Consider the following 18,249-nt stretch of genomic DNA (forward strand, 5'->3'; position numbering starts at 1 on the left):
GATCAAAGGCACTGAGCTCACATGAAACAGATAATTTCTCTCTCATACATATTTCAGTTAAACTGTTTGAACCTTGCAGTTCCATCTGAAGATTACTTGAGATAATACAAATTACCGGCCTGGAAAAAAATAAATGGGGGCCTCATTTGTCTTGAATAGGGGTGAGAAAAAAAAATCTTGAGCACAGGAAGCAAGGTGCAAGAGGGCAAAGAAGCCAAACTGGGGTCTTCTTAATAGTACAGGAGTAGCATGGCTGGATTTGTACATCGTACATGGAGGCCAGTTCTCCCAAAACCCATAGCCCTTGTCAGAGTTATCGCTAGGAAGCTGCTTCTTGTCCAATCACAAGCAGCTTAGGGGAGGCAAAGGTTTATTTCAGCTGACAATTTCAAGGGGAAGTTTCATCATGACAGGGGAGGTATGACAAGAACAGATATCAGGGCATCACATCCCGTCACAACATCTGGAAGGGGGAAGACAGTGTGAGCTAGCCAGCACTAGCAAAGCTGTTAGGCTAATAAACTGCAAGGCAATTCCCTAGTGACACCCCTCCTCCAGTAAGATTCCACCTTCCAAAGGCTCTGCCAACTGGGGACTAAATACGAGGCTTAATCGCAAACACGTAAGGTGGGGGGGGGCACTCCACATTCATACTACCTTATCCTTTAAAAAGATCTGTAAGTGGAGCTGGAGAGATGACTCGAAGGTTAAAAAGATCGAGCAAGTGACTATAGCCAAAGTTTTCTGAAGGTAATTCAACATAAAACAGTTTATTTCACTTTCATGAGGTTTGACTGGGGCAAATAGGAAGAGGGTTGGTTGTTGGGCAGAAGGTTTCCCTGAAATAAGAGAAGCTACCAGAAAGTTTCAGACCATGTTCTATCTTGGAATCTGTTTATATAAGATGCCATTTTCCTGTAACTTGAATTTTTCCGCAGTAGAAATTCTTGCTAGGTGGGCCGCTGTATGGTTCAAAGCAGTTCATTTATTGAAAAGCAATTAGCTTCCCATACAGCCAGATCATTTCAAGCTATATCCCCTCATCTCTCTCAAGAAGGGTTGTGGTATCTGTCTTCTCTCTGCCAAGCCTATCCCTCTTCCTCCCTGGATCAGAGCCACCCCTGGGAGTCTTTCTCAAGGAAATGGCCTAACCACCTGGCCCAGATTAGGCAGTGAATCAAGGCAATCCTGGCATCGCTCATGGGCCCTCTGTTCACCAGGGACAGGAGTTGTGTGCATCAAGGCATTTCAATGTGCACACATCTCTATCCCCTCCACTGGTACGCACACCTAGACTAGGCTGCTTCTGAGCAGGGATAGGTTCTATTCGCCTGCTATTCCCTAAGGTACCACTCCACAGCACATGATAAATCCTGGCTGAATTGCTTTCAAGTATGAGTAAGCCATTCCTGTTTTATTAACATCTCTGCAGTCCCCGTGAAATGCCCATAACTGTTACTGGTGTGTGTAAGCACAGGTGGGCGTATGTTTGTACACACACATACTCTCAATCATCTTCCTCGTGAATAGAGCAATTCTTTGATAAATTGGTTTGACATTTGGTGTAAAGTCCTGCAGGCCTTAGACAAAGTGATTTAGAAAATAACACTGTCAGTTTCCCTGCTCCTTCAATAAATAACCCACCAGTAAAATACAGATAATAACTGACAATCGGACTTGTACTATAACTAATGAGAAACGATAAAGCAGCAAATGGACTGTTTATATACATTTGATAAACTGAATCCCCTGGATATACCAATGGCAAACAAATGTGTGCATTCCTAGTTCACTGAAGAAAAACAAATATTTACTGTAAAAAATAAAGATTTAGGATACAAGTTACATTGTATTAGGAAACTATTTAAACACTGTATCTACATACATTTGAAAAGTCAAAAACCTACCTCAACTTCCTGAGTACGAAAGCATTATAAATGGGGGAAAAAATAAAAGAATCACATCAAACAATAGAAAGGAATGTAACATTATTGATCATTGCATCAGAATTTCAAAGTATTAGAAAGGTCATAGCTAAGTATCTTCTCTTAAGTCACCCACCATTTTTCCTTTGCAAAGGCCCCCCTCACCTACATAGTCCATAGGGAAAGACTTGAGGTGATAGGGTAGAATCACTGAGTACACTCAGACATCTCTGCACTACTGTAGAATGACAGGCAGAATGACGATGAAATCCAGACACTGGGCCATGATGACCTTCTGTGACAATCTTAAATGAGCAATTGACTGTGACATCGGTCTAAAGGGCAAAATTCAATAAAAATCCCCAAATGACATCAATGAGCAAAATCCATAGACATCCACATTTCTGAAAAACAAAATGCATTATTGCCTTGAAGCTCTAAAACAGCTGGAGAGGAGGAGACCTCAAACGTGAGACAGACATGATCAGAAGAAATAAGGAAAATGAATAGGATTGGCATGGCTCCTCTAGCTGAAGAAAGGATTTGAACCACCACAAAGCGATCTCCTTTCTGGGAGTTTGTCTCTGGCAGTCTATTCAAATTGGGGTGGAGAGAACCAGTCTAATAGCATGCTGTTTTCCAAAGTAGAAAAAAGTAAGTATGAGGTTCCTTCCCAAAACTGTGCTATGTGTGGTGATCCCCACCCTGCAAAGAAAGCTAAATGGTTACTTCATATATATTCAAACTGAGACCAGGGGTGTCTCCATCAATCAAAACCACCCATGCTCTTGTCCTCAGTGGAAAAGCTATCAAATTGTCTGAGATAAGCACAGGTAGTCCTCTCAAAGTCTAGGAAGGAGAGAAGTCAGAACCATGGAGTTAAGGGCTCGGGCAGGCTTTGAAGCAGATGTGGGGTAAAATTCTTGCTCCAGCACTCATTGGCTATGTGGGTTTACACAACACACTGTGTTTCTGAGTCAGTTTCCTCATCCATAAAACAAAGTCATTGGCACCTACCTTAAAGAATGGTCTCAGTGTTTCAGAATGATACAAATGCCAGGCATATTTTGTGGCACGCAGAATTAATACGCACATGATATCTACTTTCACATTCACCTCCAGATGTTTACAGCAGTGAGATGTCCCAGGAACATAGACATGAGGATTAGGCTTTGTGAAAATAATACATGTGAAAATTTCAATCCTGTCACATCCTGCACATTTAAAATTTGCCAATTAGACCCAAGTAAAAATAGATCAATTGGAACTATAAAAAATAATTATGAAATATTTTATGCATGTAAATTTTATTAGTCTCAGATATGAAGAGTGTTTTAGAGAAAACTCAATGTTAAGGCTGGAGGTATGGCTAAGTGGTTAAAGGGATTTGATTGCCCAGCCTGCTGGACTGAGTTTGATTTTCCAGTACCCATGTAAAGCCATAAGCACTAAGTGGTACATGCATCTGGAGTTCATTTTGCAGCAGCAAGAGGTCTTGGCACACCTATTCATTCTCATTTTATCTCTCTCTTTTACTCTTTCTGTCTTAAATTAAAATAAATTTTAAAATATAATGTGATTTGGAAACCTGAATTTCAGACAAACTTATAAAGGCCACACTCACATCCTGAGATTCAGTGACCCTCATGCACAAAAGAGAGCCCACCTAGTTGAAACAGATAGTGTCTATGAGATTAAACTATTCTGTGATCAGTGGTCTTTTCAAACACTATAAGACATTCCCTATCATACAAATGTAAACAAATTCAAGTTTCAATTATGATTAACTATATCCTAATAACAAAACAGGCCTATCCAGGCAAAATTACTGTTGCATTCGTGACCCCATGGTGAATCCCAGTAGCCTGACTGAGGGGAAAGTGGTCATAATAGTATCCCCAAGGGGAATGTGACCAACGTGACTTGTTCATACACTAGAGTTCATAATTAAATACATTTCTTAAAAGATTCTATATAATCAGCAACATGCATATAAAAAACACATGAAGGCCGGGCGTGGTGGCGCACGCCTTTAATCCCAGCACTCGGGAGGCAGAGGTAGGAGGATCGCCGAGAGTTCGAGGCCACCCTGAGACTACATAGTGAATTCCAGGTCAGCCTGAGCCAGAGTGAGACCCTAACTCGAAAAAAAAAAAAAAAAAAAAAAAAAAAACACATGAAGGATCCTCAATAGGGTGGATATTATTACTATACCCAACAGGGCCCTTGTAGTCTTCTGACATGCAAAATTTAATTTTCTAGCATGCACAGATTCTCTTGACTTGAGACCCATCTTGTCCAAATTACAAAGTTAATCTGGTCCCACCACCTTTCTGAGAAAGGCCCCTATGGGTGGCAGGTCTCCACAAATGTACACATGCTGCCTTTCAGAGGACACGGTGCCAGCCAGGAGCCTTGCATCTCTCTTTCCTCCCACCAGTGCCCACATAAAGCCAGATGCACACAGTGGCACATACATCTGGAGTTCATTTGCAGCACCAACAGGTTCTGGGGACTGCCTGTCCTCTCTCACTCTCTGCTGGCAAATAAATAAATGAAATATTTCCTTGCAAAGGACTGGAGAAAAGTCGAAATAGTAACAATGACTGTCAATGGGTGTGGGAATTGAGCGTTTTCTTCCTGGTTCTACTTTTTATTTTTCAGATTTTACCAAATCACAATGGATACTGTCTACGCGTTCATTTATTTAACTTTTACAAGATGGACAAAAGGAAGGCAGTGTTGCAACGTGACAACCAGGGTAAACGCCAACCCCAGGGAGCTGAGGTCACATAACATGCAGCCACGCTGCACTGAAGTCTGCTATCTATGATCCCTGTGCACCAGTAGCCGAGACTGAGAAATGTGGCCACATACCAAAACACGGGAAGCAAGAATAAAGAGCCTCTCTGGGGCCACGTGTGCCAAGGAACACTTCCAGGCAGCTCAATGGAACCGTAAACCCTTTTAATTAGCCTGCTTCTGGGGAGGCAAATAGTGTGTCCCATTCATTTATTCCCTGTGCCCTGGCATTTTTGATACCTCATTAAGGAAATGAAAGATACAAAAAACACAGCAGGGGTTAGCCCTCAGCTACCCCACCTGTGAGCCGCCCATGACCTCTGCCAGAAAGATACAGGAGAGATGCCCAGAGCTCGGGGTAGAAATCACACTCTGACTCATGATGCAGTAACAATTCGGAAACAAACCCAAATCGTGGCTCGATTTAATAAGGCATTCCAGGCCCCATACCTCATTTAAGGTAGCAGCGAGACTGTCAGGGCTGCCTGCTGGGACTATCTGGGAACAACACTGTGTGGTGATGTGCTTGATGCCCAGGAAAGCCTCAGACAGCCATTCTTCATGCCTCTCTTTCCACAAAACTCAGCCCTGAGCCCATCTTGGGGCTGAAGTCACTGGTTCTAAATCCCCACTGGAAACATAAAATACATAACACTAGTGATAGCTTTTTTTCTCCTGACATTTCTGCTATCATGATCTCAGGGACTCCCAGATAAACAAATTCACCTGTTCAAACTTCCATTTCTCCACTGATGACTTCTCTCTCTCCCATGGCAGAAAGTGTATAAGAGGCAAAGGAAGGGTAAGACTCCTTACAATTCACGCTTACAGACACAAAATGGCCTGGATATCCATGACCTCACAGTACCTGGCACTACCTACACAAGACCATCATAATAGGAGGAAATGATGATGAGATCAAAATAAAAGAGACTGCCTGGGGGGAGGGGATATGATCAAAAATGTAGCTGTGAAGAGGAAAGTGAGGGGGAAGGAAAATATCATGGCTTATTTCTATAATTATGAAAGTTGTCAACAACTAAAACAATAAGTTAAAAAGAACCAGAATTTTTAAAATCTTCAGTTTCCTCATTTGGGTACTAAGAACAATGGTGCTGACACCATTGTGCCTGCCAAGATTATGGGAGACATATCTATATAATGAGATGCCCAGCATACATTAGGCTGTCCCAAGAAATCAAAGCCAGGCTTCAATTGATCCCAGTTTATTTTCTGCCCCTAGCTGATAACAGTTTTAAAAACATATACTGCTAGCTTCCTCTGGATTAATGTATTTGTGACACTGCCATCCTGACTCTAAGGAGATGTTGAAGAAATCAAATCTTGGTGATGGCTCCTCTGGAAAAAAGACAGGCCCTGTTCGGTGAGAAAGTGTAAATAAGACACCACTTAAGTAATCACATTACTCACAGCTTAATGCATGTGAGCCAGAGCTGAGTGCACGCGCATGTGATGGATTTCTCATTGTCTGTCGGCTGCCACTGTAGTCCATCCAGCTGTCTGCAGCGGGCATCCTGGCTGGGAACATCTACATTAGCTCTGATATGCCTTGCGCCTCTGCTATCATTGGGGCCAGACCCAGCCAGGAAGGAATTGATGCTTTCATAATAAGGTGATAATATAAAGGGAAATATTTGTTTGGGGAAAAAAAGCCCTCCAGGTTCTAAGTCAGTATAATGGCTCTTTCCTCCACTTTCAGGGCTCTCAAGACAGTTCGGCCCAGAGGAAACCTCTAGCTCAGTCTTCATGGGACAGTTGGGCAGGGTGGAGCCTCTCTCTCCTATGGATACCACAGTATCGCCAGTGACCGGCTGTGTAGATTGCTAGACTAAGCAACACAACAAAGAAGTGAGCAGAAACACACTGTGACCTGGCCTTTCTCCACAAGGGTCTCTGACTCCCAGGAGACCACAGCTACCTTCAGAAGGACAACCATTTATATTCTAAATAAATGTGGACCTTCTAGAATGGCACCTTCAGGTTCTAGCTGCAGTGAACAGTACAGATGTGGGTGTTTATAGAGGAAGAGGATGGAAACCTCTAGGGGATGACATGAGGCTTAATTCTCAGTATCAAACCCAGGCCCAGATTGTCATCCTGCTCAACTTCCTCAGGGACAAGCACCCTGGAAATGAGCAAGGTGAGGGTCTGAGAGAAGCAAGGCTTGTCCTCACTGACTCAGTCCCTCCGGCTTCTATCTCCCAGTGGGCTTCTGTGTCCTTGTGGTCTTTTCTCACTGTGGATCAAAGCATACTCCTTGAGTCTTCCATCAGGGTCAGGCAAGAGGACTGTGACAGCTCCTGGCCATAGGCACTATGTGTGACATCCCTGTCTTCAGTGACAAAAGCCTACCAGGGTATTTGACCCTCTTCTTCTTGTAATCCTTAGTCCAGGAAAGATGGAAGATAAAGATGATGAAGGATAATGACTAGAGAGGGAAGAGGGAATGGCAAGATTTTGCAAATTGTCATGAATGAAAAGATACAATGATTAAGAAAATCAGCATGGGACTAGAGAGATTGCTTATTGGTTAAGGAACTTATCTGCAAAGCCTAAAGATCCAGGTTCAGTTCCCCAGTACCCACATAAAGCTGGATGCACAAAGTGGTACATGCATCTGGAGATCACTTGCAGTGGATAGAAGTCCTGGCATGTCCATTTCTCTCACTTCTCTCTCTCTCCGGTTAGTGTTTCCTTCTCATAACCAGAAGCAGCTGATAGGAAGAAACTGTCTATTTTAGCTTATGGTCTTGAGAGGAAGCTGCCTCATTGCAGTGAAAGTGTGGCAGAACAGAGGCCGAGTGTCACATCTGGCCACATCATCTAGGTGTAAACGGTCCAAGTGTTAGACTTGAAGCTGGGCTGTACTATCTCAGAGCCTGCTCCCAGCAACACACCTCCTTCATCAAGGTTCTACCTCCCAAAGGCCCCACAACTTTCTTAAATTTACACTGGCTGGGGATAAGTATTCAAAACACATGAGCTTATGCAGGACATTTCACTCAAACCCCCACACGTCCCAAAAGGAGCCACAACATAGAACTGTCACATCCCAGTATAGTGAGATCCCTCTGAATCAGATGTCTTCTATAAACTCACACATTCCTGGCCCTCAGCTGGTGGCAATTTTGGAGGTAAATTTCCTTTAAGTACCTGTGGGGGGCTTGAGTGAACTGTCCTGCATAAGCTTGTGTGTTTTGAGTATTTATCCCCACCCCAATTTAAGAGAGTTGTGGGAGGTGGAGGAGCCTTGATGGAGGAGGTGTGCTGTGGGGGCCAGGCTTAGTGCTATTATAACCAGCTCACCCTTTGCAGAGAACAGCTCACTCCCCTGCTGCTGTTTTCCACCTGCTGTGGCAGAAGTGATGTCCAGCTTCTGTTCATGCCATGCTTCCCCTGCCACCATGAAGCTTCCCTAAAGACTTTAAGGAAAATCAAAACCTTTCCTCCCATCAGCTGCTTTTGGTCCAGTGCTTTGTCTCAGCAACGAAAAGATAACTACAACACTACTCCTCATAGCTCCCTAGATGGAACTCCCTGCCCCTCAACCTTCCACCCTCTATGTATCCTCCTCTCTCCCCACCAGGCCATAGGACCTCATGCACCATTGACTATAGCTGGCACAGGGGATGACCCTCTCCATCCTTATCTTCTATTCTTTCAACTAACGCAGTTTCCCAAAGGATGACTCTCAGTTTTCACGGCATGCAACAACCATGCCAGTAAGGGAGGAGCTGGGCTTTGATTCTACAATGCAGCATCTTTGTCTAATCCCACCTATCTCCTACGAGGGCACATGAATTGGCTCAATGCCAAGAGTCTCCCATGAGCAGCTGCAGCTGCTTGTGATAAAGAGTGCAACAGTTGTTTTTCCTCAGAAAACTGTATCACACGATACCGTAAAGTGGAGAAGCTGGGCCTCCAGGGCTGAAACGTGGAGGACCCTGAGTCTACATAAAGAGGGAGGAACATGTGAGATCCTGGGAGAAATTAGGAAGGAGAGGACAGAAACAAGGTGGGGGACTTGGTTCCACAGCAGAGAGCCAACAAAGGGGAGGGTCTCAGGTGGGCAGGGGACCTGGTCAGGAAGAATTATGCCTGGAGTCACTAATTATCACACTGTTTGCTATGGGGTATATGAAGTCATATCCATGTCACTGTTCCAAACAGGTGATGGACAGTCCACCAGGCTCACTAGCACCTCTCATGCAAGTAGCTTCTCCTTGGGAAAGAGCCGTAGGGTCAGATAGGCACAAAGCCTGTGACTGGGTGGTAGGTGAGGGAGTCACGGGTCAAGCAGATAGCCACCCACACCAGGCATGCTGCCCCACAAGGTCACGTCTATCTATGTGGCCACTGGGGTAAAAACGGGACTGGAGGACAGAGGAATGTGCCTCATAAAATGGACAGCAGGCTTCAGGGAAGACCAAAATGTAGTGTATGAAGGGTTAACTAGCGAACGGCCATTAGCCTACAGTCTGATCTGCCATCATTTTAGGCAGTACTAACGGTATAATGTTATCGAGAGCTCTGAGCCGGTCAGAACCGACATGGGCCATTGGCAAAATGGAAATAACGCATTAGAAACGCCCTGGGTTCACTTCACTACACGTCAGGGGGAAATGTGACTTTATCATGAATTGCTTTCCAGAGGTCCTTCCGTTCTTCTCCTACACAACAATTGTGGGTGAACAACACAGCTGGAGAAAACATTACATAAATGATGGACACATACTCAGCCACAGCCTACAGACCTTGCATGCTTCTGAACAACGCCTCTCGGCTCTTTACAAGGCCACAGGATTCTTGACTCTGCAACTAAAATCTACCTGGGAGCATAAATCTTCCTCATTGTAATGAGAGCTAGTCCTGCAGCACCTCCACCAGTTCATTACTGAACCATTTGGGGTTATAGTTCTTCAAGAAAATAGCCAGTCTTAAAGACTATCAGAAAAATGTGCCAACAATACTCCCCTTTAGTTGATTATTTGTTAGGAAGATCACGGCTGTTCACACCTGTGGTGGTGGTAAACATGGTGACGCATGTGGCCCACAGTAAGAAAATGACATGAGGTACAGTCCACTCGTACATCTCTACTCAGAGGTAACCTTCATGTCAGGCTCACACGGGCCTTGGTGGCTGACCTTCGTAATGGTAATCTTTTTTTTTTTTTTTTTTTGCCCCACATGTCTGGAGGGAAGAGCCTGGACAGAGGGTTGGTCAAGTGTGAAAGCCTGTGTCCAGCTATTCCTTGAGGTAGGTAGCATTAGTCCTCCAAGGGTAAGACTGATAGATTTTTTTTTTTTTTTTTTTTTTGGTCAAGGTCAGGCAGTAACTATTTTAGGTTTTGTGGGTCATATACAGACTTCAGCTCACATTGTTTTTTTTCACCTTTTCTACTCCCCTTTAAGAAACCTAACAATATAATCTACTGATCTCTGCTAGACTTGGCCGGCAAAACAGGCTTCAAAACCTTCTAAATTTAGCCACTCTATTTTCAACAAAGAACAAATTTATACTGGGATACAGGACCGTAGGAGGAACTCATGTGTGTTGAACATCTCTATATTTCCCTGGCCATGGGTTTTGCACATGACAAACACATGAGGTTGTCATGGATGATTAGGCAAACTGCTCACTGTACAAAGACTAGCCAGTTCAGGGGCTGAAATACCATCTACACGGAAGAGGGTATCCAAGCACAAGGAATAGGGCTTTACTTATCCCTCCTTCCAATTATCACTAAGGCCCCACACTAGTGAATTAGCCACTAGTGTACTGCTCAGGAAGGCAGAACAAGCAAGGAGCAGACCAACCAAAAACTAGGGACCCTGAAGCCTGGCAGAGTGAAGAGAGACAGTACAGAGCCAAGTGCATAGAATGACCAAGCAAGAGCATGGTAGGGAAGCCCAACACAGCACCCATGGAGCTTGCCTTAAGAAGACAGATGACAGCGTCACACACACGGGCTGCCTCACACAGGGTTTGAACTACAGATGTCATTATTACCCAGGTGAGAAACGTGGAGAAAAGGCACTGTGAATTGAGTTATAGCCATCCCACTGCACAGCAGACACTCAGAGACTACTGGTGTCAATGAATAGGTGCTCATTAAAGGCAAGTAAGAGGCACTGAGGAATGGCCTCAATGCTCTGATCTCCACACTGTGGGTTCCATCCTTGATAGCACAGACAGAACGTTGCAGGAGTCAGGGTATGACTATACTTCAGGCACCTGTGGTCCCTCTTCCACAGACTGAGTGTCCCATGGAGGCTTTGGCCCCTCTTTATCACCCAAACATCACAAACTGTTTCTGCCCCAAAACTCCTCAACAGAAGATAGCTTGGGCCAATCTCCTGACCCAAGAAACCAGGACCCTTCCGGCCCTTAAACTTTCCAGCTGTACCTGAAGGGAAAATGAGGCAGATGTCACGGAGGGGCTTACTCCTATAACAATGTTGGATGATGTGGCCTCAAGGCCTCGAAGATGCTGTCTCTCTCCCCATCCTGCCCAGTCAGAGAAAGACTGAGTTAGTTGTTAGGACTTAGCTAACAGATGAAAGAAACTGCATTTTCTTCCCTATTTTCATCTCCAACCCCTAGGATGAGGTTTAGAGTTTTTTGTTTTCTTCAATGTCCCTACATGTTTCTGTGATTGTCTCCAGACAGCCACCAAAGAGGCGGGAGAGCACATGATACCAGCAAGCATGAAGCTCTGGGCTCCCCGAACAGCCCATCTTCATGCTGCCGTTGTGTGTGTGGGTTTCAGGTAGCAGTCATTCCCAGAACCATCACTACTGCAAAATGCTCCGGCAGCAGGGTGGAAAATTACCCAGAAAACAGCTGTTTAAGCTTTAGGTGGTACCTACAAAGGGAAAGGAGAAATGGGTGGGTGGAAGCCACAGGTCCCAAAATTGAGAAAATGCTATTTCCTTTCTGTATTTTTTTAATAAGTTTTTATTTTTTATTGACAACTTCCATAATTGTAAACAATATCCCTCCCCCCTTCACTTTCCCCTTTGAAACTCCACTCTCCATCATATCCCCTCCCCAACTCAATCAGTCTCTCTTTTATTTTGATTTCATGATCTTTTCCTCCTATTATGATGGTCTTGTGTAGGTAGTGTCAGGCACTGTGAGGTCATGGATATCCAGGCTATTTGTGTCTGGAGGAGAATGTTGCATGGAATTATACCCATCCTTTGGGTCTTACATTCTTTCCACCAAGAAAATACTATTTTCAAGTTAAATGTGAGAAGGCATCCCATTGCTAAAGGTAATCAATAATCAAGAGAAATCACAGTAAGAGGACATCTTAGCTACAGAGAAAAAGAAGGAGATTGACAAGTGACAAGTACTGAGTCCTAACGGAGGCTCAGTTTAGGCACCGTTATGGTCCTGGAGTGGTCTGAATGTTAAATACCCCCCCACACACACACACATAGCCTCATGTGTTTGTGATTAAGCCTCCTACTTAGTCCCCAACTGGAGCCTTTGGGAAGTGGAGCCTTGCTGCAGGAGGTGTGTCACTGTGGGTGAGCCTTGGGATTTCATAGTCCACTCTGGTCAGTGCTACAGAGCTCACTCTTGCTGCTTCCTCTCAGCTGGTGTGCCATGCTTTCATTGCCATGATGAAACTCCCCTCCTGGAGACTTTAAACTGGAAGTAAACCCTTTCTTTCCATAAGCTGCTTCTGGTTGGGTGTTCTGCCCCAGCAACGAGAAGTGAACCACTACAGGCCTCACACACTGGAGAGGCCTCTTCCAACAGAAGGGAGCCCAGCGCAGCACTGCTCCCTGTTCCTGCCCGGTTTTTCTCCCTCTATGTTCACAATTCCATTGAGACAGGCAACTTCTAAGTTAATTCTGGTCATGTGTGACTTACTGCACATTGCTGCTGACATTTTGAAATGTTCCGCAGGTACCCATCTGCTCCTCCCTTCCAGACACAAGCCAAGAAGCCAGAGGACCTGATAGCCCCAGGACTTGACACTCAACCTCCCACCACACAAAATATGAGTCTCTTTCCCTACTGAGGTAGTTTGAATGTGTGATGTCCCCTATAGCCTCATGTGTTTGTAATTATGCCTCAGACTACACCCACAGTGGGAGGAAATTTGGAGGAGGTGTTAAAGCCCAATCCTCCCTTGCCAGAGTTACCTCGCTGTCTTGCTGCTTCTTGCCGTCTGCTGTGACAAGACGTGACACCCAGCCTCTGCTCTGTCATGCCATGATGAAATATCCTCTAGGGAATGTAAGCCTAAAATAAACCCGCTTCTCCCATCAGCTGTATCTAGTCTGATGTTTTGTCCTGGCAACAAGAAGGTAACTGCTATACCTGCTTAGTACTCATTCCCCTTAGGACAGCCCTGTCTCTCCAGCCACACCAACTGTTGCTTTTTTCTCTAAAGCCCTCAGTGCTATGAGTATGTAGCCAGTGGAGAAGAAAGCAAAAGCATTCAATCAAGGAGGGCCTGGAAGTAGCAGACACTAAAGCTGGTGTCTCCAAGTCTCCTCAGGCCTGGCAGCCATTCTGCTGCCAAGCAGAAATGAGGATGCACTATGACTGCTACCCATGCAATTCAAGGACAGCTTCCTGCTAGAGCAAAGTCCACCATACTTCACACTAAACTTCAAGGTCTTACAGACTGCCCCAGGAAAACAACATGTAATGCCTGCCAGGATGGCAAGAGAAACCACATTAAAGGCACTGAGGAAACATAACCGCCATTGATGTATTGCTGTTGTGGAAAGTGGCAAAATAGAAGGTTGCTGACTTCTCCTGAGTTTTGAACTCTCACAGTGTGATCTCACCAAGCTGGATTTCACCACATTGGGAAGTATGAGAACTCTTGTTCCCCAGCAGAGCAAGGCTGGGGTTCGGAGCTGAGGTGTCCAACAGAACCTTGTGTGGATTCTGACTCCAAACATTATTGACAGCATGACCTCAGAAAAGAACAGAGCTTCTCTTTCCAACCAAGCTTCCTGGGCTCTACAAAGTCCAGATCACTCATGCTAGCACAAACACTCCTACCAAACATCACTTGTCTGCAGCAATGCCATTCAGTAGATGATTCTTATCTCTGCTCACTTCAGTCTCTCATTCCTCTTCTTTCCAAGGCTCGCCCATTATGTCACCATTCCAGAGAAAAATGGGAACGAGTATTTTGGGCACTGCCCTTCGGACAAGAACTGACCAGTGCATTCATGACATGCATGATCTCATGGTGGAGGTCATTAACCCTGCAAGGCCAGTGTAACAATGGGTTCACCAACCATTTAACACAGTGGATGAGAAAGAATGAGACATCATCAAAACAGGGGAAGGACTACTTGGAAAGAGGAGGAGGGTCTCACTGGAATAGTGTGGGGGAGGAGGGAAAAGAGAAATAGGAGGGGAATATTATCAAATTATAATATGTTTATGTCTCAAAATCCTAAGTAAATAAATTGAAGAAAAATGGGGTGCTTGATTGGCCTGTTGATTTCTGTTAATGCATGGTATTCTCAAATATAAAATGCAGTCAGGGACTCACTTAGAATCTTGTAAAAAGAAGAAAACCTAATATAAGCCAGAGGTGAAGATAAAGAAAGGTGGTTCTTATTGTTCATAAAGCAGCAGCAATTGGAGACCACAAGTTTCCCCACTTACCCTGTGTTGTGGGAAGTCAAAGCAAACCAGAGAACTGTACATTGTGCTGAACAAGGCAGTAAAACACATTCTTCTGGAAGCATCTTATTTAGAATGTATGAAGGAAGAGATAAGCAATGGAGAAAGCAGATCAACCATTTCCCCCATGAAGGAACATGGTGAGAAAAGACATTTGCAGCATTTAAAACCTACACGCCTGGCACATGCCTTTAATCCCAGCACTTGGGAGGCAGAGGTAGGAGTACCGCCATGAGTTCGAGGCCAGCCTGAGACTACATAAGTAGTGAATTCCACGTCAGCCTGGGCAGAGTAAGACTCTACCTCAAAAAATAAAAAAAATAAAAAAAAAATACTACATGCCAATGGCTTGCAGCCAGGAGGTACAAAGACCTTATACAAATCAATAAAATGAAGATGGAGAATCCAGTTAGATAGAAAGGCAGGTGGTAGAAATACAGACTTCATGGGGGGCAGGGGGATGGTGTCCAAAGTCTGAAATCTACTAGGACAGCTGAAAACTGAACTCTAACCTTAACAAGTATAGGAAATATTGGTGAGCACCCGGAAGCCAGCTGTGACAACCTGAAGACACCTTCAGCTATGACTCACGACTGCACGTCTGCACACTTACATCAGAAATAAGCACAGGTGTCCAAGTTGACATATACTAGAAGGCCTAGGTGCAGAAATGCGCCCCCCCCCTCAGTCCTCACTGGAAGAAAACAATTCACACGGCCCCCAGCGTGGCGCAGACAAATGGTGGTATGCCTGCAGGATGGGAATTCTAGGCAGCAAAAGAAGAAATGAATGGCAGGTATCATACGCATAGCACCCAGTGAACCAAGGACAGACAGAAGAAGGTAACTGCTATTCCATGCAAAGTTTTCACCACAAGGCAAAGGTACAGCATGTTGAAAAGCACCCGGGGCTGAAGAGATGGTTCAGCAGTTAAGAGATTCCTGTGCAAGCATGAAGTCCCAAGGAGGCCTGAGACAGAGTTCACATCTCCAGATCCCACATCAAGACAGCTGGGTGTGGCCATACATGCCAGTTATCCCAGTGCCTAAAAACAGCAGAAATTGGTGTGGGAGCCTGGTAAGCTCTGGAATTAGTCAAAAAAAAGACTCTGGCTCAAAAATATGACCAGGAGAAAGAGCGATGGAACAGGACACCCCACATTCCACTTCAGCCACCACAGGCAAGTGACTCCCTACGCTGGCAAACAATATGGATCATCGGAATGACACACACATGTGCATATACCACACTACACACACATTATGCAAGCACAGAAGTCACAAAAGCAGTCATTTCTACAGAGAAGTCATGAGGAGAATGATATGGGCATGCCCAGTGTGGCTTTCAGGGACCATTTTAGTGAAATATCTCACTGCTGACAAGATGTGTACTCACTTTGAATCAGTATTCTGTTCATACACTCGATGCCTATGTATAGCATACTTCAATGAGAAAACTAAGAAATGATGCCCAGCATGTTGGTGGTGCATGCCTTTGATCCCAGCACTTGGGAGGCAGAGGTACGAGGATCACTGTGAGTTCAAGACCACCCTGAGACTACATATCCAGGTCAGCCTGGCCTAGCTTGAAAACAAAGAAGACAGGCAGACATAAAACTTTAAGAAATGAGAGGAACAGAGATACAGTCTATTTTCTTCTGTCTTTGCGATCAGCTGAGCCATTGCTTAGCTGGGAATAAGGATTACTCTGAGCCAGGGAAGCCTCACATGGTAGATTGGACAAGTTTTCCCAATGCCTGGTCAACCCCTGATGGGCACACCATAGCCACAGAGGAACAGGGCAATTACTTGGTGCCAACTATGCTGGGTCTGAGAAGCCAGAAAGGCTCACAGTGAACTGACATTTCCAACTTCTACTGTAAGTACTTAAAACACAATCTCTTGTTGTAGCCCTTTCAAGTTCCTGTCCCTTTTGCACACAAGTGACTGAACTCTAAGGCTGAGCCTGCCTGACGTCACAGAGCTATCAAGATGACAGCCCGTGGGGTCTTGCTCCAGAAGTCACACACTTAGTCACAGGTCATACCACCCCTTAAATTATCTGAAGACCTACAGGGACAGGAGATGACCTGCCTGACTCAGCAGAGATCTCCTTTTCAGCAATGAACTTGAGGACCAAGGCCCTGAGGAGAAAGGACCCTATGAATAAGCCCCTGCAATGCACCCAGCTTTAGGCTACATACAGCCTCCTCAGCAGCTGAGACTGGGTTTTCCCAGTAGTCCTGGGATGCAGCCCTACGGTTCTCGCTCCTACACAAGAGACAAATGATGCTCGCAGAAGAGAGAGATTTACACCCAGCTAGAATGTGAACAGGCAGGTCCAGGACCCAGAGTTCTTCCCCTGCAAAGCCAGTGATAACCTCCCAAGTCCCACAAACCAAAAGAGGTCCTGGCACCATGAAGCTTCCACGTAGGGAAGCCAGAACCAAATCCTACACAAATGGAGCTCTCTAAGTAAGGATGGGCGGGCTGGGTGCTGAGGATTTCCACACAAACGAAAGCTGATGGAACATCTGGAGATGCCTACCTAGAGTGCGACACACACTTGATCTTTCTGCCGCTCTTCTGAGGGAGCCCTTAGCCTGGGGCTCAGACATGGTTAATCACTCCCCAACCCTCCCAACACAGAAGGCCATGTGACTCAGGCCTGGCCAATGGGCGTTCATCCTCCAGGCCACTGAGATTCGTTTGGGAATGATTATGGGATCTTTGCAACAAAGTGAGAGTCTTCTTGGGTTTGCATACAGATGTCAGAGAGAAAGGGTTCTCTCTCCACATGCCCTAGGAGGAAGGAACTAGTTTGAACCTGTCAGAAAACATCTTCCAGTTTCTTGGGGGAGGGAGGGGAAAAAAGCATCTCCAAGAATAAAGCCAGAGGGGCCTCAGCCAAGAGAAAAGGAGACGCTGGGCCCAAGGCCTGGATTCAGCCATGACTGGAGTCTAACATGAGGCTCCAAGTTATAGGGCCCAATATGTGGCTGTGCTTAAGTTATGGTCTGAGTTCAGTCTCTTTCATTGGCAAGGTCTGATGGAGGGGCATTTTTATTTTTTATCTAGAATAGGTGACTTCTGAGTGGAGGGGGTGAAAGTCTATCAGCTGTAAGGAAAACACTGAATAGAAGATTATCCTGACATAAACTCCTAAAACCTTGGTTTGGCTTCCAGGCAAGGAAGACAATCCACTGCAGAAGTAAACAGAAACCATGGAGGGACAGAGCAGTAGCCTCGGATGCCTGCAAATGCACACAGCCCAGGAAGTCATGCCCAGACTCTCAGCGGTCAGCAGGAAGTCCTCCTCACAGCAGAGCTAGTGCGCAGCCAGCCCGTCTTCTGCACATGAATCTCCTCCACGTAATGAATCGACTCCTCTTTAACAAGATTTTCCTGTGATTTTAATTCCAGAGATTCAGCCAGTGAGGAAAAACAAAATGGTATTTTACTACCTGTAGGTGTGCACTCTAACTTTTAAATTCATATCTTTAGATGGGAAAGGAGTCGGCAATAAGAGGAAATTAAATCCATAAATCCTCTGATTTATCACTGTAAGGGCCTGTGTGCATGTGCACACACGCGCACGCACACACACACACACACACACGCACATACACACACACCCAGGAGCTCTGTAACAGTAAATTCTAGGCAGGCTGCATGTCTCCAAGTCATTGCTACAAACACCATGGGAAAAAAAATCCTGATTTGGAATGAGAAATAATTCCACTTTAATCTTGTTTATCTTCTGGGTCTAGTAACCCCCTATGGCCTGAGCCCATCTGGCACAGTCTTAAAATTGCTGGCCACTGTTGTTTAT

General features: G+C 45.1%; 1 protein-coding gene across 3 annotated transcripts in view; it reads right to left on the reverse strand.

The window, feature by feature from the left end:
* Window positions 1-18,249, reverse strand: part of Spock1 (SPARC (osteonectin), cwcv and kazal like domains proteoglycan 1) — a 534,501-nt gene that overhangs the window by 312,717 nt on the left and 203,535 nt on the right. For 2 of the 3 annotated variants that reach the window (XM_045153030.1, XM_004665088.2), the window contains exon 3: window positions 1,908-1,916. The exons of the other annotated variant lie outside the window; for it this stretch is intronic. In XM_045153030.1, the coding sequence (XP_045008965.1) occupies window positions 1,908-1,916 (9 nt within the window). The remainder of the gene's footprint in view (window positions 1-1,907; window positions 1,917-18,249) is intronic. 3 annotated transcript variants of the gene reach the window in all.

This window comes from Jaculus jaculus, chromosome 6 (assembly GCF_020740685.1).
Source record: "Jaculus jaculus isolate mJacJac1 chromosome 6, mJacJac1.mat.Y.cur, whole genome shotgun sequence".
NCBI lineage: Eukaryota > Metazoa > Chordata > Mammalia > Rodentia > Dipodidae > Jaculus > Jaculus jaculus.